Raw genomic sequence first — 23442 nt, forward strand, 5'->3', positions numbered from 1 at the left:
TAGGTTTCCCTACTACATGGAAGGTTTTGGGTTGGGGTCTTATTCGAAGACTTGTAGTCCAACACTTGGGGTTCCACCTATATAATGAGGGGCATAGGGGAGGGGGCCGGCCACCACAAAGCCATAGCTTGGCCGCACCCCTCAAGTGGACGGCCACCCCCTCTCCTAAACCCTAGCCGCCCCACCTCCTCCCTCTCTCCCGCAACGCTTAGCGAAGCTCCGCCGGAGATCTCCATCGCCACCGCCACCACGCCGTCGTGCTGCCGGATTCAAGGAGGAGCTACTACTTCCGCTGCCCGCTGGAACGGGGAGAAGGACGTCGTCTTCATCAACACCGAACGTGTGACCGAGTACGGAGATGCTGCCCGATCGTGGCACCGTGATCAAGATCTTCTACGCGCTTTTGCAAGCGGCAAGTGATCATCTACCGCAGCAACAAGAGCCTCATCTTGTAGGCTTTAGAAATCTTCAACGGTGAGTCTCGATCATCTCCTCGTTGCTCCCGTCTTCTAGATGCATCTTGGCTTGGATTGCGTTCTCGCGGTAGGAAAATTTTTGTTTTCTATGCAACGTATCCCTACATGAAGAGGAAGACCTACCGAAAGCTTGGACTCGCGATCTGGCCGGTGTGTTGAGTTTCGAAAGGCGCCGCCGGCAAGTGTAACAGTGCTTTTATTGCCTGGAGTTTGCTGGATCGGTGGTATTCGATAGTGCGCACCCATGCTTTTATTCCGACCGATTGCTGGAGGGAGCGGCGCGAAACTCTTTTCTGTGTTGACACCAAGTGACAGCTGATCCATGGTGAAGTCAGAAGAAGAGAATAACATGAAGGCCGGATTGGAGGACTAGCTAATGGAGGTTCAAGTCTTTGCGCTGTTGAGGGTCTTACTTGGTGTTCCGGACTTAGCAACAGTGGTATGGAAGTGGGGGTGATAGCACATGTGAAGTTCGGAGTCTTACCTTTCAGGGTGAAAACCCAAGGTCTGACATTAACTGGCTGTGCCTGGCGATGTCCTTGTTGAAGGCTTTGTTTTGAGAGCGAAGACTGTCTTCAGGGTGAAAACCTAAGATCTTTGATCGGGCGACAGCGGTGCTGGTGTACTGTTCTCTTCTTGGACGCGTCGCTTTTGAAGAGTCTGATTTTCAGGTGTTGTCTTGGTGGTGGTTGTATTACTGTTGCTAGGGCTGTGATGCTGTAGCGGGACTTTTATTTCTTAGTTTTTTCTTTCTCTTTTTTGGTTGTGTGCATCCGTAATGTTTTAGGGCATTGCGTTGTTGCAGCTGGTATCCTTCGATATTAATATATTCCCTTTATTAAAAAAAAACAAGTAGCCGCTAATTTAAACTGGGGTCAAGGTTCTGTCCATTATCACTAAGGATACTGAAATCACCATTTTTGTTTTTGTTTCTCAAGTTACGTATTGGACTTCAAATTTTATAGAATGTTTTGTATTTCAGAAGAAAATATGTATCAAAATACGTCATCGAATGATCCCTGGTTACAACTCGAATATTTCATCCTTCTGGATTTCCTCTTTATCAAAAAAAAAGGGGATCGATCATGCCTACTGTTGCTACCAATTTGTAGCAGATAAAATGATAAATACAAAAAAGATATTCCCACAAAATTAACACTGCCACACTAGTTCTGTGATACAACAGCTTGCAGTTAAATCTAGCCCACAAGCCTAAACAATTAGTACAGCGAAGCAGTCCATCAGTCCAACACCATAACCTTGCTTCCAAGGTCGAACTGACCCAGTTTAAGTTGAAAGATTCAGAGTTCCTTCACTTGTGTGAGCAAAGAAGTGGCACCAATTGATCATTTCTATACATACATAGATACAAAGAAACTTCAGGCCAGGATACCAATCTGTTGCAGCAGGCCAGCAGCATAGCAGTCCAAGAGATGTACTGGAAGAAACTATATCTCGTCAGTCCAACGCCAGAGAAGTGCAACCTTCCTTCCAACTGCTTCTACCCAGCTGCAAGTACCTGGCTGTTTTTCAAATACGCAGATCATGGCTGATTAGTTATATCCCGCAACCGCGCAATTTATCGGGTGCTTCAGCTCCTGACCGTCAAGCACCTCTCTGATTTAAAGTACTACTGTACTATATCTTATTTCATGTTGACAACTCAATGAAAATCATATGCATGGATCAAGAGTCACAGTAGAATATGTTTAGCAGACTATGGGAAGTAACAATGGAAAACACAAACTATCACAGGATTTTAACAGCCATGTCTTCCAGAAGAAGGGTCGTAACAGGCAGCCACACTCTTCGTCAAAATAATGACAATCAAGAGCGACAAACGAACACTCCAATCTGTATATGAATCACATATAGATGAGAGGAAATACTCAGACACATGGAGAAAACAGGGCACATCAATGCCTCAGACATGGTAATGGTTAGGCCCATGTCTGGAAAAGGTTAAACTGATCCATTGCTTCTAGTGTTCAAATTTGGTAATCTTTCAGAAATTTATTTAGTATAATTCTATACAATAACAGCTTATTTTAGCTATCATTTGATACGACCAATGCCAAATGATTTATTTAGTCCCTGCTCAGTCAATAGTGTTGTGTATAGACAGATAGCATTTCGGATGGGATCAAGTTCATGTGCCTTTCTGTGATCATAACTCATAAGTCAAAACAAACTGTATATTCAAAATACAGTGTCAAAGTAGGACGATCCTTTGGTTCCTAAATATATGAATGAACAGCCAGGTTCAGCCAAATATTCTCACAGTATGTCACCATGTCAAGAAATCAAACTTTCAGCCAGGGGAAAAGGAGTTCACTGAATACTACTGCAGAAAATTCACATAGATTTTCTTAGGAACAAGTTAAAGTTTCTTTTGAATTTTCATTGTTTGAAGAAAGATTCAACATATAAGAAAGAGAAATATGAGAAATAACATCATCAATAAGAACAGCAGATGCAGTCAGGAGAATTTCAAGACAAAATAATTTACAGGATCTACTATCAACTAATTCAATTGGATGGACTGCATGTGTTTATCTTGGTGCACGTTTAAATTACACTCTCTGATTATAAAATGAGCAACTGTAAAAAAGTGTAGAGATTACCTGCTAAATATTTCCATTTATACGATCAATTTCTTCATGAACTTTGCTAAATGTTTATAATGCTCAGCCTGGATCTTTTCTCCAGGATAACATGTATCTTCCTGGGCCACATGTGAGACAGCTCACCATGGTTTTACACATTCTGTGATATTAGTAGTTTTTTCCTTTTCGACTTGAGTCGAATTGCCTGGGAGCTGACATGCTTGCTACTATATCGCCTATCATCAGCTGCTGCTTCAAAATCAGGTAGTTATTGCTAATATATATCCTTCTACTTTTGAAGAAGTAAATAAGTACAACACATGAGATGAGAAAAGGCAACTTTGTATTAGTAGAAACACCATGAATTATTTGTAGTTGGATGTTTCCAGGCTTGGGTTGCAGTTTCAACTTAACATATTTATCCATGTATAATAACTTAAAAGGAGAAGAAGAAAAATCCATGCCGACTCAAGAAATTTAACTGTGTTGAATTGCCCTCTACTTTTGAGCACCATAGTCTGTCTCTCCCAGTACAGATATGAACAGCCAGATGTTTACCCACGTCACTGAACCTGCACCAATGTTGCTCAGCAAAAAAACAATACTACAATGAGGCAAATGGAGACTGCAGTTGTAGATGCACAGAGCTCTCCAAGGTTTATCTTAGCTATCAAATAAAAAACATGAGCCAGAAATGGATATGATAAAGAACCTAGTGTGCAATAATTAAGAATATATAGCTTCGAAGACCCGCTGTTAAAAAATCTAGTTAACACAGAAATTCAGAAGTTCATGCAGACAAATATTGATGGATATCCAAGAACATATAGTTGTTCACATGCCCAATGAGCCGCAGAATTTACACTAGAAGATTTTCCACAAACATAATTGTGTAATAGTTATTGGACACTTTAATTGGTGAACAGGGTGGAAATCTTGCACACTGCAAATTTGGGTAACTAGTAGAATATTAAAATAACAACTCATAAAAAACACTCAAGGTGCCATTCACAGGATGTGCTTCCCGGATGGTAAATAGGAAACTATGCCAAACAAAGGCAAATACAACACAAAATGGGTGCTACTTGGCAACTTGTGAAATAGAATTATGAAACTCTTTGTATATGATGAGTATATCTCTAGGTTCTAGGCCATGTTTCTCAAATGATTTCTTAATAATGACGGGGAAAGCTATGCCACTTTTATCAATTTCATGGACAGATGAGAACTAATAATTTTTATGATGCACTAGCAAAAAACACAAAATTCTTGCAACAAACCACCATCAAAACTGAAAAAAAAAGCAACTTCAATGCAGCGAAGAATTTCCTAATCTCACACTTTCTTCCTTCCAACATGTATGTCAACATGACACAAGGATAAACAAGCTCATGGCTGTGCCATGCTTTCTTCTGGTGCCAAAAGATGGCATGGACATACCAGGATCAAGGAATGGAGGTATGACTTTCATCATTCATCAGCGGTTAGCAATGACCGAAGAAGCACTGTAAGGGACATACAACAGAGGACAGCCAACACATTGTCAGGCGAAGAACAATGAAACACGAATTGCCAGCTTACAGCACAGATCTAAATCTTGTTGCGCCATTCCCCGTTACCAACTTTCATAGTCCGTTCTTGGTTCATGCAGATCTGCATCTAGTCGGTATTTCCCCTCTGCATGCTGCTGCATAGTCTTGAGCGAGGTATGGCGCAGCTTCCTTGTGAGGGCATATGAACTTGTCCACAAATGCCTTCTCGCTGAACATTAATGCACTATAGTAGTCTCGGTTGCACTTGACCAATCCATTTTCCTTAAGATACTTCACAATGTAGTACCGCGGCCTGAGCCGGCCCTCCAGGCTAAGACCAAGCATTGACGGCCGATGAGCAATGCACGCCGGTTGCCCGGTTCCAACTCCACCTCAGAGAGAAGAAACTCTGATTTGCTCTGCAGGTTGTCCTTGGACATTTTCAGCAACATTGGAAACTTACAAACAGCAACGCCCACCTCAGCATCCGACCACCCGAATGTGTTCTTCAAGCACTCCACGCGGACCGCAATCTTCTCCTGGCTGGAGAATGCTACAGCCTTCAGCGCTTGCCTGAACATCCCAGAGCCACAGGGAACACCTATAGTTTCGGCAAGCACCGCCATCGCCCGGATGTGTTCCGGTTTGGTGCCAAGTATCCGCGGCGCAGTGAGGCATAGCTTGGAAATACCAACAGCATCTATCCCGCACTCTCGCAGGAACGCGACGTTAGGCTTGACCATCCTATCGAGGTCGCCGCCAAGGAGATCGTCGGAGTACTTGAGCACCCGGAGGAGATTCTCCGCGGACCCGAACAGAGGCAGGTAGTAATGCAGCTTTGAGACGATGGATCTACAGCGGAATTTGTGGGTGGCGAGCGGGACGAGGCGGGCGACCTCGGAAGGCGATAGGCCCAGAGCCCTGAGCCCCGCGACGTTGGAGGCCAGGATCTTGTCCACGCCAGTGCAGAGGAACCTGGGGTCCCTGGCGACGAGGGCGGCGACGTCGGCGGTGGAGAGGCCGAGGCCGGCGAGGAAAGCGAGGACGGCGTCGGGCTTGGTGGCGGACTTGAGGTGGGAGAGCTTGGCGGAGGCCTTGAGCGCCTGGGCTCGGGTGAGACCGCAGGTGCCGACGAGGTAGTCCTCCACGGCGAAGCTAGGGTTTGGGGAAGCGGCGGGCGCCGCGGCGGAGACGAGCCGGTGGAGAGGGTAGACGGGGGAAGCGGCAGACGAGAGGACATGGGCGAGGATGGAGTTTCGGAGGCGGAGCATGTCGGCACGGCGGCGCCGGCGCCGGCGCCGGCAACGGGGGATATTTGAGAAACGGCGGTCTGCTGGTCCGACGTCCGACAGAGTCAGGTGCAAGTGCTCCAGCTCTCTACTTGCAAGGACAGTGAAAGAAATTTATTTAAATTTTAAAAAAATTAAATTTTAAGTTTAAAAAAAATCTAAAAAGAAATCAGGATATAGCTAGTAATGTACCTCAGAATCATGCAAATTTTCAATCAAAAATACTGTGTATTTTAGGCTGCATAAAAATAATAAAATTGTAGATCTAAGCATAGTGATTTCAAATCACTAAAATAAGATAGAATTTGTCATTTTTGTGCAACTCAGATTACAAAACATTTGAAGTTGAGCTTTTGCATCGTTAGTGAGATATATCATTATCTACTTTTACACTTTTGTTTCATAATTTTTGAAACCTGTAAATTTTTTTTTTCTAATATAGAGAAAGCACTAATGCTCCAGAGTCCGAATGACTTTTCGCAAGGACAGGGCCTTTCCATCTTTGGCACCCAGAGCATATGCTAGCGATTTTTGAAAAGGTTTTTACAAGCAGTTTGAAATCTTAATAAAAAAAATTACGTGTATGTCTTGACATACTATGCGCTCATAAAGTCATTTCGTGAAAAATTAATATTTTATATGTCATTTGTAAAAAAAATTGGTGCTTAAAAAAAGCTTTTGATAGACTTTTTATATTTTTTTTACAAAGAACACACAAAAAATCAGTTTTCCACCAAACTTGGCGTGCACATATAATACCAACATATACGCGTCAAATTTTTGTTCAGATTTTTTAACATTTTAAATTATTTTTCTCGGGTAGCAGGAGCATATACTCCCAAGTTTAAAAGTGAATTTCCGTGCAGGTGTTTTCTATTTTCTCAACTTAACAAAGTTGCATCTTCCGAACTTTTAAACTTGGGAGTTTAAAAGTGACCAAGAAGGTATTCGTAGAGAAGTACATATGCCCTCACAATAAAATTGCACCGCACCTTGTTGAAGACTATGCAGCCGCGTGCAGAGGGGAAGTGCCAACTAATTTCAGATTTGCATGAACCAAGGATGGCTATGAGGACTGGTAACTGTGTGTCCTCTACTAACGCTGGTTTGCCCGCTGCTAACGCTTGTGATGGAATTGATAATTTGCTTCCTGAATCCTGAAATGTTAATGCAATCATTCACTAGAGAACCATGGCTTGGTTAATATGTTTTCCAGCGATTTTGAGTTGCTACTCCCTGGGATGCTTGTGGAGTTCGGGCGCTTAGGAGTCGTTCGATCATTCAAAATGAATGGCTCATAGCAAGTTGGGGGGGAGCGATCGCGATTGTGTGCTAGGACGAAACGAAGAAAATTAGCGGCGGACGAAATCAGACGCCGAACATTGGACTCAAAAGAACTCTTTGGCTCGTTGATTTTTTTTGGCATGTTTGTGACACCAAAGCTCTCACCTGTTTTCAATTTAATACTAGTAAAGATCTTTCTCTTGAGATCGACAAGTCAGAATATTCCCTTGCTAAAATCCATGAAATACATTTGTGGTTCACATTTCAGTCAATAAGAAAACGAAAAAGAAACACTTCGCAGTAAGAGCTGCAAATGTCAGCAACATAAAATATTACAGCAATGCTCATTGATGGGTATAATGCTGTGACACTAATCACAGGGTAGGATGGTAGCAATAATCAACCGGAGCAGATAGATTTTGCTCGAGGTTATACACGAGGAGCCAACCTGTCTGCGCTTCCAACAACTATGGATTATGGAAACATGTCTCTGGCTGGGAATACCTCTTTATTTGTCGATGACGTGGTAACATGTATGGTTCAGCAGTCCTGCATTGCTAAATGCACTGTCCAGGATTTTCGGCCCTATTCACAGTTGAACTGTATCGGTCATTGTACTTCACAATTATAATTTCCCTGTCTCGATGGGTGAACATGCACATTTGTGGGTATCCGTCAATGTTCTTCTGTGTAAACTTTCAAATTTCTCTGGTTGCGATTTTTTGTTTTCCTGTTGCATATACTGGGACTGGGTATCCGTTCAGGCTCACGTTTATGGTATGAGAATTGAGATAAATCTTGGAAAGCTCTGCACACCAACCCTGTACAGGGGAGGAATGTTTTGCTCTGCTAAGTCTGCAATCAACGCCGGACTGGCGGACTCCTTTACTTCACTTGCCAAGACCGATATTGCAAGCTCTAGCTCTGCAATTCGGAAATGAACGACAAGTAAGCCATAAGACCCAGCAACTATAAGTATGCAGGCAAAACCAGAAGGTACAAATATCAGAGAAAATGAGCATGGCAAAGAGGCCAAGTTTTCATAAACTGGGCAAATCAGCAACAACAGCCTGCAAAAGGAACCATACTCTTCAGTTCTCAGACTCTCACAAACACGTCTTCAATCAGACGGAAGTTGACAGCAAGAGTATTACAAAAGGAACAGACCCACCCACACACAATTGCAAATATCATCCCAGCGGCAAAACAAATAAATGGCGGCCTGGCATTTTTACTTTACAACATCGCATCCACGGTACAAAAACAACAACAATAGATCCGAGTTAACCCGCTTCAGACTCCAAGACCAGTGCGGAACAACGGTGTCTTCGTCCTGGCAACACACACGCACACATGGTTGTGTCAAAGGCCATCGCCAGTTCTTCTCTGTCTTAGCAGCACATCGGCCCTGGTTAGGGTCCCAACAGATGGGGATTTGGCTGCAGAGTTCCATGTTGCAGCGTCAAAGAATCATCTACCTAGTAGTTTCTTCCTCCTCTGTATTGTTGCATCTCCTGCAAAGCATGTTGAAACACGATCAGGCATGACTGCTGCAGTCCAACGTAATGGCCCTCGAATGTACAAGTCACTACGAAGTCATGTATGTCAGACTTACAGGTGCATAATAATAGACGGGACGAGTCTGCCCCATCATCATCTGCTGCCCGTACTGCAGGTAAGAAACAAAGCTAGTTAGCCTCAACACTGAAACTAGCAGGATAGTAGCAATAGCATTAGTGATCTCGGCAGCTTATATTCAGTTAATCAGCAAGTCTGCCGCCAGGCAACTTGAATCGGTGGAGGAGGAATAGCTAATAGTAATAAAATGTAACGCAATAAAAGGATACCAATGTATAACATCATGACAAGTAACTGTACAGATCCAACAGAATCCCAGCTCTACTTGTGTAATTCTTAGATACAACCAATTGCAGAATTGGAAAACCAAGCATAGCAGCAGATCATCAAACAATATGTCAAAACATGGTATGTGGAGGTGAAATGCAAGTAAGAATGTATAGCGGATCAAATAATATGTCAAAACATGATACGTGGAGCTCAAAAGCATGTAATATTGTATAGCAAACTTCATTTCAGGTAAGCTGTCTCACCTGTTGCCCAGAAGGATGCATGTAACCCTGGGGAGGAGGTGGAGGTCCAGGTTGAGCATTGTAAACCATAGGCTGGACACCATACGCCTGCGGAAACTGCAATATAATTACCATTACATGGTAAGGCAATAGAAAATTATATATATGCATAACACACGAAAAATTTCTGTAAATCACTGTCAATTGGTTAGAAGTTAGCACAACCTTTCTACAAGGGAGATACAAAATAGTACTCCCTCCATCCCAAAATAACTTGCTCAACTTTGTCTAGATACGTAAGTATAGACGCATTGTAGTTATAGATACATTCATATCTAGAAAATTTTGAGCAAGTTATTTTGGGACGGAGGGAGTATTTAAAATTTTCAAGGACCATCCCATAACAAGTTAAATGTACTCCCTCCGGTCCATACTAAGCGTCGGGGATTTAGTATAAAGTTAGTACAGCTTTGTATTAAATCCTTGACAGTTATTATGGGTCGGAGGGAGTAGCTAGGACCATTTAAGGATATATACTATGAAACTTTGTTGAACTGAAAGCACGCATGGAAGCATGACCAGATATTTTTCCCTGTAACTAACATTCTTGGTTGCAGAAATTTCTGTAACTAAGCAGACCCATCACCACCTATGTGCGCCTTAGGAAAGCACGGCAATAGTGAAAGGCCACAGCAATTAAGAAAAGTTGTTCAATAGGAATTATTACAACACCGACAGCTTGATTAGTAGTAGGTAACTAAACTCCAGTGCCAACTCAACTACTTGGCACACTGCCACTCTTCACATTTCTTTTAAAACAAAACTCAACAAATAGGTCCATAGTTTCAAAAAAAACAAATAGGTCCATAATTCAAACTACACTTGAACTCAAATGTTGCACCCATTTCATATAAAATGGTAGGTAGCTAAGAAAATGTGTGTTAAAAATAGTAGAAACTCACCCCCATGCCAACTGGCAAACCAGGTCCAGGAGTAGTTGGCATGCTATTAGGATAATAGTATGTTGAATCAGGCGCTGGAGGATTAGGTGGCCTCAGAGGAGAAGTCAAGGGAGTGAAAGCCTTAGCATTTGGGTTCAACTTGAATTCCTGGTCCAGAAATACCAATTATCAGTGCCCTTGACACAAGTGAGCAATAAGATACCAAAGCAAAAAAAAACATGGCAAGATATAATACGCATATCTTCATCACATCCTGACCTTAGCATTTGGGTTCAAAGTTGATTTGTCCGAGCTAAGAGATCCCATCGAAGAGCTTGGTGACAAGCCTGGAGCACTCGCAGCTGAGTTCGCAGCAACACGCTCGGATGTTGATGATGTAGAACTACCATGTATTTGAGAAGAATTAACGTATTCAGGCGCCGAATGAAGTTTGCTGGGTACAGCAGAATCTGGTGCCAAACCATCTGGTGATTTGTCTCCTTGGCCAGAAGATGAAGGTTCAGATGCACGCGACCTTGAAGATGCCCCTTCCGGATCTGTCACAAGATTACGAAATTATTATATGCTTGCTACTGAAAACAATTCATGGAATTTGGAATGTTGCAGCTGAAAGAAACTGATATTAACAAGGCCACTAGATTTTGATATAAAGATGCTTATAGAGGAAACACCGTGCCATTCCAAAACAGCCTCAAGAAGCACCTTACGTGCATATGGGTCAAACAGAAAGACGAGCTTTATATCATTTAATGGGTGAAAGAAACCAAGGGACATTGTTAACAATAATAATAAAGAGTGGATCTAAGTCTACCCCCTCCATTAAAATAGCCAGGCGTGCACGCAATCTAATAAGCTTAAATCTTGAAATGTTGTAATCCACTTGGCACAGAATAGTGAAGAAATGATTCCATCAATTGAAATGTTACTTACATTCAAGTAATGACTATTTTGGGACAGAGGGAGTACAATTTATCACCGGTCAATACAACGTAACAGAACAATACACCGTGATATTTATACTAATTCAACTATATCTCATACAAAGGCCCAAAGTACCACACAAAACCCACAGACTCGAGAATAACCATTAATTAATTATAGAGCTAACAGCACATGAAATCTAGCGACAATGATACATTTTGAACAGGTCAAGGGAATGGATTTATGGAACTTCCAAATGAGGCATAAATTTGCTGCTCACCTTCAGAAACCAGCGGTCTGCCCCCTTCAGGTAACTGTTTAAATGAACAAGAAAACAGGAAAACCTAAATTCAGGTACGAAAAGAACATGTTTTCATAAACATATTAACAAAAAATGTCTGTATTCAGGCACGAGCAGTGCTTGTATTATCAAAAAGGAAAGCTTACAGTATTCTCAGGTCGCAAGTTCCTGTTGTCTTTGTCACTGCTGCTATCTTTACTTCGCTTGTCATCCAACCTAAGGTCATAGTAATGTGTCAATCGGTATGCTACAGATTAATATTGTTTTACAGAAGTCCACTATCCTAGAGTGTCTCTTCTAGGGATGTCAGGTATACGGCAGTTCATTGGGAGAAGGGTATTTAACCAGTGACTTGAGTGCAAAACAGACCATAAGCACCACAGTTCCAGATTCACAAATTGGTGATATGCTGGTAGCTGCTGCCAAACCGCAGAAGTAACTTGCAACCTATGCAGAAAAAAAGTTTATACCTGTTGGCATCAGCAGGAAAAGGCTTGTTTGATTGGTATTCAGATGCTGGCACGCTAGTTGCAGCAGTGACAGGCAAATGGGTACCACCAAATATAAGGGAAGATGATTCTTCGTCCTGAAGGTCAAAAATACAAACTGAAACATTTAACAGGTTATGGAATTTAAATAATATGGGCATAGATTAATGCATTAAATTATTTCCATACTATTGTTGATGAAAATACCTGCAAATCCTTGGTATCAATGCTGCCTGGTCTGGTAAGCGGATCAAAAGGATGTGCACTGCTTGGGACATTCATAAAGGATTTAAGTTTGGAAGTATCAGTATCCCTGCGAACTGCAGAATATTTTATCTCTTCATCCTGCTCCAAGTCTTCATCCACGTATATACCTCTTTCCTGTGTAAGTAGCCTCAACATTTCAAACATTTCGTCTATATTACTGTGTTTGAATTGTATATCTTTGCACGGTTTACTAACACTTCATCTAATGTCCATGAAGCATAGCACAAGCAGAGTGGGTGTAGCAAAAAAAATTGTGAAACTAAAAAACACCTTTATCGTAAGCATTTGTAATTCCATAACTTGATTGTGTATGTAAAAAGGGAGGCGGGAGGAGGTGCATAGAGACCTACCTCAGCAAGATGGAGATCCTCTGTATCTTCACCCTCTATTTCTCGGGCTATCCTTGAAGCATGTTTTTCAAGCTCTCTCATATGAGGACCTCGCTCAAGTTTTGTGGTATACAGGTCTTCATTAAAAGTACTCTTTACCCCAAACAAAGCTGCATTTGTTTCAAACTGGTCCCAGCTCCTACCAACGAATTGACTATTAATCATCATGATGACAAGATCAATATAAGAACAAGAAAAATATGTAATACACCAGTATTTTCATGATATAAATACAGAAGTCCCCTTTCCATCAAGGGATGTTCAAGAATTGTCCAAACGATCATCGTATCTAACAAGTTATTGATGATGTGAGCACAGATGACAGCCAGATCTCGGTCTAAAACAGTAAATTTATGCACGAGTTTTGCAACAGATATAAACAAAATTTGCCGACTCAGTGGCAAAGCAATATATTGTCGTAGCACATAACTTTTTTTCATAACTTGCTAAGATCCTATAAGGAAAGAATACTTGTCTCAGTTTTTATAACACCAATTATACATCGCATCAAGATGAAATAATTAATAGAATGTAAATATATAACAAGGAAGATTTACATGCAAGGTTTTTCAGTTGTGACTCAAAAGTGAGCGGCCAACGCTGCGACTCAGTGTATAGTCGACAAAAGTCGCTGTATAGTCGCCATAAGTCGCAGTATAGTTGCGAATCGCCGTGATTTTGAGAAAACAACTCGGCAACTACACAGCGACTACACAGCGACTCAAAAACCATGTTTACATGTAATGACTATTAGCAGCTAATTGAGGAACAAATCTAGGACAGTCAAGTAAACGTGATTATTGCTTCCATGGCCATTTGCATCATAATGAGAAGATTGAATGTTACAAATAAACGTAAAGATAAGCCTCTCACTTAGTTTTTCAGTACCTATGCCCCTTTCTGTCAAATTTTTCCAATTCGATGCAATCTGAATCTCCTTCATCTGGTGCCCAGCGTTCAAGCTCCCTCTCTTCAGGGAAGTGAGAACGAGAGATGGCAGAATCTATCATTAAGTCTTTCCTTTTGTCATGAACAGGACCTTTTGGCAGCTCGTCACCGGCAAGTGTTACATCCTAGTAATTTATGAAGAGACAGTCATTGCACTAGCACAAAGAAGGCAATATTACAAAGCAGTAGTTCATGCAACATGCATGTTAAGTCCAAAATCACATCCATGGAGCCCACAAAAACCAAAAATGAAGCAAGCAAAGAACTATAGCCACAGTCAAGTGACTCCCTCCATTAGCTGTTTGCGTATTTGTTTGCTAGTTAGGAGAACAAACCTTTGCAAAAACTTGAACAAGATCTCGCCCTGGTATTATCATAGTATCGGGCTTTCTCAAAACATCAGCAGGATTACTTTGCCCTCCCATAGAAGTATCCTTTATCAGCTGCGCCATTTTCAACACAATTCCTGCGACAAGAGCTTGATTCTAAGTACATTTACAGAACGCAAGAACAAAATGCAACCGCGTCAAGGGAGAAGCGAAAAGGTGCTAAAAAGTTTTTTCAAGAAAAAAACACACAAGGATAGATCGAAAATACAGAGAGAGAGAGAGAGAACTGTACCAAAGTCCTTATCGGTGTTTGTGGCATGGAAGATTCCAGAGATAACAGACCCATTCTTGACGTGCACGTCCACATGATGCCCAGTGAACTGCGTCATAACATAGACCAGACGATCCCGCGAAGGGGTCGTAAGCCCCAGTTTGCCCCCATTTTCTGAACACAAACAGAACATCATCAACAGCAGCTCACAAACAGCATATAACGCGCAGAAATGGGATAATAAGATGCTCACCGGCGCTGGCAAACCCACCGGACGAGGATCTCATCAGGTGAGATTTGCTGTCCTGCCTCCCATCAAGCTTCCGGTGCGGGGCTCCGTTGGCGGAGGCCCTGAGAGGCGCGTGCTGCTGCTGACGACTCATCGTCCCTGCACGCACAACATCACGGTCTCAGCCTTGCTGCTACATAAGCGTCGTCAGAAAATTGGGAGAAGTGAGAAATGAAGCAGCAGACCAGTAGTAAACCATTCGTTTTCCCTACATATGACCCTAAAGCATACATGAGACCCGGACTGTTCCTTGCTGACAGACCAACCAGATGAGCATCGCCCACTGGGCTGGGCTGGGCTGGGCTGTGCATGCACACAGCACAATGAGGGAGCAGCGCCTCAATGGCACGGACCTCTACCACGCTACTTTAGCAGCGGCTGGAGCGGGAACTAGGCGCGCGCAGGCAGTCGGCCAAACCAATGCACGGGGGAATGAGTATCACAATCCAAAGCACCCCCCGCAGCAGAAGCTGCCAGCGGGGCCGGAAGCGGGCGAGAATCCGGCCGGATCAACGGGCCTCCTCCAGGGATCCCTCCCCGCGGATCGCTCCCCCGATCCCGCAGATCTAGGCCTAGGCAGCGCGTACGAGCTGCAGCGAGCGAGCAGGCGCAGGCGTGAGCAAGAGCAAAGCGGCGCTCGCCGGCCCGTCCCGATCCAGCCATGGTAGCAGAGCGTTGAGGAGGAGGGGGGGAGCGAGCGAGCGTACCTGCCGCGGCGAAGCGCTAGGGTTTCGGGGCCCGCGGGATCGGGAGCGCGCGCGCGCGCGCCGGGGAGGGGCGGAGGAGGCGGGAGATCCCGGGACGAGCGCGCGGCGCCGCTGGCGTGGGGGAGCGGATCCGCGGCGGCGGCCGGAACCCTGGCGGCGGCGGCGGCGCGGGCGGAGGCGAGAGGGGCAAAGCAGGCAGGCAGGAAGAAACGGAATGGATCGGTGGTCTCTGCGGGGGGCGAGCCACGAGGTTTAGGCTGGCGCGAGCCGAGCCGAGCCGAGCCGAGCCGATCTGCCTGAGGTGAGCTGGCTCCGGGCCGACTGCCCGCTGCCCGGGCCCGAGTCAAGTCAGCGACGGGCGAGCTGGGGCCTACCGCGGTCGCCGACTCGCCGTGACCCGCGCCGCGAGTCAGCCGCGCTATCGTTACCGTTACCGGTAGGCGGTAGCCAGCTTAACGATGCAAGTGGGATTAGCCCATTTATTAGCACCGGCGGGATTAGCCCTCCCATCCCATTAATCCCGTTTGGAACTTTTGTTGATTAATTCAGAGACTTTTTTATTGATTGATTAATTTTTTTACGGAGTACAGGATTACAAACACTCGTTTTACGAGAAAGCATGGGTTACAGTTAATCCACATACAGTTAATTTTGATCTATTTATACCATTCCCGTTACTACCTCCATACCGGATTAATGGGCAATTACGCATTTCGAGAAACAAGTTTAACTATAAATTTGGTCAACAAGATATGAGATACATAAATTGACAGCTCCCTGCGAATCGCTCTGAGTGATCACTTGGTTGTAATTCCTCTCCATGGACGATCTTGCACCATCAAGGATAGCCCATCATGTTTCGTTTGAAACGTTGGCTTACATGTACGTGTTTGGGAAAAGCTCGCCCATCCGTAAGAAGATTTAATCCGCAAGTGTCGAGCTAGCTAGTTAAATTATGCATGTGGGGTCAATCACAGGTCCCATGGGACAAATGTGTCCGCCTTCCTTAATCCCGCTTGGTCCGGGGTCCTGACAAGCGGAATAGTCGCGAGGCGTGCTATCCCATTACCACGCAGCTTGGATTGTTAGGTACCCTTGTTGCTACTACGTGACGGCACACGGTGTGTGTCCACAACTCCACATGACTTCTCTTTCACGTTGTCTGGATGTTAGTATTGGGGATTTCAACACTCTCAGACTCACATCAATGCTACCGTTATAGCTCCTCTGCTTGATGATGCGGGCGAAGCCCGCTCCCACCCCGTGAGGCACGGTCTTCTACGATTCTACCCCGTTGCAACTCGTCTAGCTAGCATGTGTACCAATTGAGAGGATTTTCCTCAGTTTTTACCATGATTTTTAAGGAGTAAAATGCATTGTGGGTACTTGAACTTGTCATTGGGGTTTGATTAGGTCACCGTACTCAGAGAATACCAAATTACAGTTACCAAATATGATCACCATGCTCATAGACGGTCACGGTCTCCATGAGCACAATGTATTTGTCGACGTGGCACTCACGGGACCCATATGTCAACACATCCCAAAACTTTAGGGGTTTTTGTACAAGAAAACACATAGCTAAAACCCTACATGTGCGCTGATAAGCTAGCTGCAATCAAGAAGACATATCCTATTCGGTCTCAAGAACAGCCAAAGACAAGCTAGCTGCAAATCAGCTTCCATAATGATACGAAATTGACTTCGGGCAAATGCTATCTCAAGGCCCTCCAAGTAGGAACTCAATTCAGTTTTGATAGCTTTGGAGCGGCATGACAGGACCGACATGCGGAGAAGATGATCACACCTTTATCATCGCTCAACACCATGCATGTGTCTGGTTGTCCAATCATCTACTTTGAAGGAGTTGCTGATAGTGAGTTTTACCCTGTCGATGCGAGTGCGAGGGGAATGGGGGATTACTCTAGAGTTTATGAGGTGATTGTTTCATGTGTTCTGCAGGGGAAGTGGGAGAGATACAATTGACTGGTCAATGGGAGTAACATGAACATTCTTGATAGTACTCTTCAGGTTGCTAAACAAGAAGCGTTTAGACCCCTCAACCGTGTCGCCTCATTTTGAGCATGCCAGGATCTCCATGCAATCATGAGATTGGTGTCAACTAGTTGACCTACAAGATCGAGCAAGATAGAGTGATGTCAACTATCTTCTTCTTAATAGAATTGCAGGAGTTGTCAAGGGTGTCGATCATCGAAGGATCTTGCATGTCATTGACGTGCCATCTCTTGATTATGCAATATGACAGGTTTTAGCTAGGGCTTGGGTGGCAAGGGTTTAACTTGTTAATGCCTACAGATTGTAGACTAGGGTTTCGCGGAAAGTAGAGGGCAAATAGATCTCGAAGGTTCAGCCGAAAAGATGCTCGACTATGAAAAACTAGGGTTTATGTTGACAACGATTTCGATCCCTTCTTTCTCCCTCGGCTCCCCTTTATATAGGAGGTGGAGCCGAGACTTTCGTGTCGTACAAGTTACAAAGTCCGGGAGACTATTTGAGTCCTTCCCGTATTATTACAAGACTCTTTATTCCTAATCTATCTCTATTTTCCATATCGATGCTTATTGGGCTTCCGGACTTCATAAGTGTCGGGTCGTGGACCTTCAGCTATCCTCGGGTACCTTATTCAGCAGGCCCATTCGGGATGCCTATATCATTGGGGTTTAAGGTTTACCTACAATGATAACTTTCTTGGTTTTACGAGACAACTTTTCTTTGTTGTGTGTTTTCTCTTCAACTACAAGCATCACGGCACACTAGTTTAAAGAGAAAACATCATAATTGTTACATAACAAGTTGGCAAAGCTCAAAGGGTATAAAACTAACACATTACGTTCTGGTACTTCGACTACGCCCACACGCTTTGATCCATTGCTCCATCTGTTTGTTTACCCTTTCCGGCTGGCATAAAAAAGTTCACAGGATGATTACCAGGCGACATGACTAAAAAACATTATAGGCAGGTAACAAATTTACAATATAAAATTTTATGCGGCACTACCAAAAGAAAAGGTACACATGTTTTATGCTACATCATCTTTAGTTTCATCGAGAAGTGTGGAGGATATGACAGTCCACAGCCACATCACATCAAAAGCCTTTCAACCGAGGTTCTTACATGCAGAGCAAGGGGTTCATTCATGGTTGCTACAGAAAACATGGTCATTTTTAAGACACGCCGTTAAGGATTTAATCAGAAAATGGTCATTTTCTCCACCGCACAAGACGTCTTCTCTCCGAGACACTGCTCTCTGTCTAACTTCTTCAAACACATTAATAGTGAGAGCACTGATCGCTACAGAAAACAACAGAAAATAAAGTTTACAATGGAGTAATGGAAACGCAGCACTGCAAAATAAAAATACAACTCAATTATTTCTTATGCTTCATCATCTTTAGCTTTCAGCAGGAAGCGTGGAGGAACATGGACATCTACGGTCACAGCAAAACCCTTTCAAGGGTGGCTCTCCCATGCGGAAGAAGAGCACTCCGTCTGAACATCCGTTTAGCCCCTCAAAAAGACAGGAGAACTATGAAAGAGTGGCAAATCAACCGATCGTCTCAACACTTCCAGACTGGCTAGACAAGGTGTTGACACTTCTCTTCTAAATGTCTAGTCGGCAACCAAATTATGCAGCGGCTGGCGTCTCTACTTTGGGGGTATCTTGCACCGTCTTCTGCGATGCCTTGATGTACTTCCAACCACGTTTGTTAACGCCACTGATCTTTATCGGGGCATCGGCCACTTGCACACCTGGAAGAGAAACAGGTTAGACAACCAAAAAGACAAATCTGGCGAATGTAATCCCCTAATCGATAATATTCAGTTGTTTCAATGTGTGCGGCACGTTTCTACAGTGTAAGTACCCTTCTGACTCGGTAAGTCTTTGTGGCAGGCCTCTCCGTTGTGCTTCCTAGCAGTTTTTGCCTGAGACCAGCCAGGCAACAGTAACCATGCTGTGACTTCTAGATTTTTGCAGAGCAATAGGAAAACCATTATCAAAAATACAAAAGGGTAGTTTAAATCAACTAATTTCCATCTTGGTCTTGACACATGGACAAAATAATAGCAGACCAGGCTGCTTTTTGGAGACAAAAAATAATATGTCTGTCTAATCTAATGAATTTGGTGTAAAATTTTCCATGTCTAATTCAAAGAAGTAGGTGTAAAATTTTCCATATTAACCAGGATTAGAGCATACACCTAAGCTAGTGTAGCAACCATATTATCCCTACACGATTAACGCTGTCGATAACCTGTTCAGCTGTTCTATATTCTAATGTGTGTGGCAGGTTTCTACATGATATGAGAACAAGAGTATGCCCTCTGGCTCGGTAATCTTGGCTGCGGTAGGTCTCTATGTTCCGCTCCGTAATAGTTTAGTCGGAGGCCAGCCAACACTAACGATGATGTGACTTGTGCAAACAGGGAAAAAACCTGAACAATAGGAAGTTAAAGCCACCTAGTTTATATCTTGGTATTGACATATGGAAATAAGAATAGCTTGGGGTGACTGCGGCCGCAAACAATTGAATGATTTACACCAAATTGAAGCCCTATATTGGTAAGTATATTGGTAAAATCGAGCACATCATCAATTAGCTGGCCTCACCTCACCATCTCAATTTTTGAGTGATGTTGAACGCCATACCAACTGTAACTGAAGCATCCATCAAAACATGACGAATTGTATCATGTAATATTTTTTTGTATTGTCCAGTATACGCACACATTTGATATTTGATAATTAATATTTTTCTATCCTGGTCTGATGTATGGACAAAATAATAGCTCGGAGCAACTAGGGCAGCAAACAACTGAATGTTTTGGAGCAGCACTAAACATGAAGCAGATCAGACTGCTTTTTGGAGACAAAAATAATATGTCTGTCTAATTCAAAGAAGTTGGTGTAAAATTTTCAATGTCAATTAAAAAGAGGCATAAACGACAAAAGTTTCATATGAACCAGGATTAGAACATAACACCTAAGCTAGAGTAGCAACCATATCATCCCTGTACGGTTAACACTTTCGATAACCTATTCACCTATTTTGTATTCTAATGTGTGTGGCAGGTTGTTTCTACATTCCACTTCGTAACAGTTGAGATGGAGACCAGGAGACCAGCCAACAGTGACAACGATGTTACTTGTGCAAACAGGCAACGGCAATATGAAAAACATGATCATAAGGAAATGAAATCCAGCTAGTTTCTATCTTGGTTTTGACATAAGAACAGGTTGGGGCGACTAGGGCAGCAAACAACTGAATGTTTTCAATCATCACTGAGTGTAAAGCAGAGCAAACCGATGAATGACTGTCTAAGTGAAACAAGTCTGTAGAATTTTTCATGTTATTTTAAATGAGACACAAACAACATAAAAAAGTTACATATTAACCGGGATTTAAAAACATCAAAGCTAGTGCAGGAATCATACCATCCACGTAAGATTGCCACTCTAGTTGTCATTTGTCAGAAACAGGGCATGGGATTCGAATTTGATTACAACGAAATCAACTGAGATTCGAGAGTATGATACTCCACTACTCCTATACAATTAGCAGCGACCCAAGATAATTCATACACTGATGAAACTGAGCACATCAGACAAAAAGTATTATCGATTGGCTGGCCTCACCTCATCATCTCGATTTGTTAGTGATGTCGAAGATCATACCAATTGTAATTTAAGCATCCATTAAAACCTAATGAGCTGTTACATGTACTGGTTTTTGAATTGTCCAATACCCTAATGAGCGTACAGTTATTTGATAATGACATATGTTTCTTTTATCATTTCCTTTTGGGATAAAACATTACAATGCCCCAGAAATGTACCCTACGCATAGCTAGGAAATTTTAGTTGGATCCACATAAAGTATTTGAGAGAGGAAAGATATTGCTGCCTTACCTAAACTCATTCCACTGTAAAAATACCAAACTAAACTAGTCAAGACAACTACAAACCACCGCGACAATGTCATTCAAATAGAACGATCAGGCATAACCAAATTAATAAGAGGGATCCAAGCTGCAAACAAATGGAGTCGCAGACTAGCGCACACAGCTCCATCTACTGATGTCTAGCAAAAGTTAGGCTTCCATCCAGGGAACATTCATGTTCTACCATTCTACGCTTCACCAATCCACTAATTAACGGACATCATTCAAGAACATCGCAGCTGGCGGCACCTTCACGCATCGCAGGAGTGAATCAAGCAGGACGAGAGAGAGAGAGGGGAGACTCACCGGCCTTGTGTCGAATTCCCCACGCCTTCCCGTGGCGGCCATCCTGCAGTCGGCACAGAAATCACAACGGAGTTACGGGAAATGGATACAGGAGAATTTACGCCGGCGAGCGAGCGGGGGGTGAGCGGTGGTGAACCTTGTAGAGGTTGATCTTGGTAATCTGGTAGGAGACGTCGCGCCAGGTGGTCTTGGCGACCTTGTACCCGACGCCCCAGTCGGGCAGGAACTGCACCACGTCGAACAGGTTCTTCTTCTTCGCCCTCTTCGCCTTGGCCGCCTCGCCCTCCGCCGCCGCCGGAACGGCAGCAGCCGGAGCGGCGCTGGCGCTCAGGGCCCTCTGGGATGTGGGCGGCGCGAGCCCGAGGGATCTCCGCAGGAGACTGCCCGCCGCCCTCTGCGCCATGGCCATCGGTACGGAGGTGGGTAGAGGTGGAGGAGGACGCGGGCTCCGGCGAGTGCACCGGGGACGGGAGAGACGGCGGCGGCCGGCGGGGGAGAGCTAGGGTTTTGGAGTTTGTTTGCCGGAGAAGGCCGCCGAGTAGTAGTGGATTGCTTCGGTCGATCTGGGCCGCTCACTACACCATAACTAGTTGAATGCCCGTGCTTCGCCACGGCCCCTTCACATTAGCACATGTTACAAATGTAAACAAAACATGCATGTAAATATTTTGGTACATAGAAAATATAGCCAGTGAGATTCATATTGTGTGTAAAAATTTTGTGGAACATTTTTTTTAAATTCATGTAGATAAATTTTGTGATGCCAAAAATCTACAATTATTCTCTTGTAGGTAGCCATAGGGGCATGCATTGATCCAATTCTCCTTGCCCCTCGATTCTTTTGTGTCTCTGTTGTTGTTTCTCTTTGATTCCTTTCCATTCCACTTTATGTTCCGTAGTTCATATTGTACTAACAAATCTAATGTACAATGTTGGAATTCAACCCGGAATATGATTAGAGAATCAAAATTATTGTCCTAGTAATTTTATAACGATATTTGCAGTTGACCAAAATAATACAGAACAAGAAGATAATAGCTACAAAGGAAAGACGTGTCTATGGGTCACTAAGTATTTTTGCAATATTATATTTAAATCTTTACTATTAAGGTTGAACCTGCGAATGCCTGGTGCCACAAACTTCTACTATTTACATATCAAATGCCATTGCTAACAAAATTTCCAAAATTCTCTCGCGGTTAACAAATTTTGTGTCCCTCCCAACTGCTCCACGCTATATTCCCTCCCAGTAAAGCGCCCACCTACGCCACGACCGCCATCTCTCCATCGACAACGGCCTCGTTAGGGAGGAGAACCACACACGCGTGAGGCTATGGAGAGGCGCACTGGGAGGAGCAGGGGTGGCACTCACCAGAGGGAGATAGAGGGCGGCGCCTGCTGAGGAGGTTGGTCACACCGGTGAGGAGGAGGTGGCCGGAGCAAAGCGCAGGGGGTGGCGGCGGTGCATCTTGCCGGCAGAGACAAAGGGCGATGGCGGTTGACATGAGGGCGAGAGGCGTAGGGAACATTATCTTTTTGGTAGTTTTATTTATTTTAGCCCGGTTAGTTTTCAAAAATACTCCATATGCGCGGTATGAGGCCTTTCCAGGGGTATTCCAAAAAAATCAGATAGTTGGAATCGGTCAACACCTGTCACATCATCAAATACATAGTTGTACCGTAGCCTAGTAACTTAGATGAACATTGTATTATATTTAATGACCATACATACCATATTTTTAAGGTCGGCGACCGTATCGATTTCGCTCTCCAAGTTCCGCTGATGCAACATATAGGAATTGAATTGAGTGGCATAGCTAGCCGAGGAGCTCGGGGTAATACGTAGATATTATAAAACGGATCACAAATGCTCGGACTTCTCTTTTCTCCAAATAAAATATGGACCAACACTGGACCATGGAGGGACAAGTGGTGACTCTTTTTCTGAAGGCCGCCTGTTGGTGGTATCCTTGCATACTCCGCGAGACGTCGGCGACCGCTCTCTGTACGTCGTGAGAACCCAAC

At 43.8% G+C, this 23442-nt stretch overlaps 2 protein-coding genes and 1 pseudogene across 3 annotated transcripts; all 3 read right to left on the reverse strand.

Moving 5' to 3' along the window:
• Positions 1–1717: 1717 nt before the first annotated feature.
• Positions 1718–5974, reverse strand: LOC127308984 (transcription termination factor MTERF15, mitochondrial-like; annotated as a pseudogene).
• A 2303-nt stretch (positions 5975–8277) lies between these two features.
• LOC127308983 (polyadenylate-binding protein-interacting protein 4) lies at positions 8278–15355 on the reverse strand. 2 transcript variants are annotated; one of them, XM_051339948.2, is made up of 15 exons: positions 15150–15355; positions 14407–14541; positions 14175–14327; positions 13889–14019; positions 13494–13678; positions 12567–12744; positions 12157–12330; positions 11932–12047; positions 11608–11677; positions 11441–11474; positions 10498–10775; positions 10240–10386; positions 9299–9385; positions 8803–8856; positions 8278–8701 (listed from the first exon to the last, which is right to left on the reverse strand). In XM_051339948.2, exons 2-15 carry the CDS (start codon positions 14534–14536, stop codon positions 8666–8668), a joined length of 1773 nt encoding a protein of 590 aa, XP_051195908.1. In that variant the 5' UTR covers positions 14537–14541; positions 15150–15355; the 3' UTR covers positions 8278–8665. The 2 variants fall into 2 exon arrangements, with proteins under 2 accessions (XP_051195908.1, XP_051195907.1); XM_051339947.2 differs by having other exon boundaries at positions 9299–9394; positions 15150–15353.
• A 3164-nt stretch (positions 15356–18519) lies between these two features.
• Positions 18520–21999, reverse strand: LOC127308982 (uncharacterized). The gene is made up of 3 exons (XM_051339946.2): positions 21554–21999; positions 21418–21460; positions 18520–18921 (listed from the first exon to the last, which is right to left on the reverse strand). Exons 1-3 carry the CDS (start codon positions 21824–21826, stop codon positions 18797–18799), a joined length of 441 nt encoding a protein of 146 aa, XP_051195906.1. The 5' UTR covers positions 21827–21999; the 3' UTR covers positions 18520–18796.
• Positions 22000–23442: the final 1443 nt, after the last annotated feature.

The sequence above is a fragment of the Lolium perenne genome, chromosome 6, assembly GCF_019359855.2.
Source record: "Lolium perenne isolate Kyuss_39 chromosome 6, Kyuss_2.0, whole genome shotgun sequence".
Taxonomy (NCBI): Eukaryota; Viridiplantae; Streptophyta; class Magnoliopsida; order Poales; family Poaceae; genus Lolium; species Lolium perenne.

Bases quoted from the DNA above. Each gene is read 5' to 3' on its own strand.
- LOC127308983 (XM_051339947.2), bottom strand. From the start codon at position 14,536: ATGAGTCGTCAGCAGCAGCACGCGCCTCTCAGGGCCTCCGCCAACGGA. The intron at 12,745-13,493 runs GTACTGAAAAAC...ATTCGTTGGTAG, and splicing joins TTTGACAGAAAGGGGCATAG to GAGCTGGGACCAGTTTGAAA. The intron at 10,387-10,497 runs GTCAGGATGTGA...TTTCTGGACCAG, and splicing joins CTTTGAACCCAAATGCTAAG to GAATTCAAGTTGAACCCAAA.
- LOC127308982 (XM_051339946.2), bottom strand. From the start codon at position 21,826: ATGGCCATGGCGCAGAGGGCGGCGGGCAGTCTCCTGCGGAGATCCCTC. The intron at 21,461-21,553 runs GTTCACCACCGC...TGCCGACTGCAG, and splicing joins CCAAGATCAACCTCTACAAG to GATGGCCGCCACGGGAAGGC. The intron at 18,922-21,417 runs GTGAGTCTCCCC...TTTCTCTTCCAG, and splicing joins GGGAATTCGACACAAGGCCG to GTGTGCAAGTGGCCGATGCC.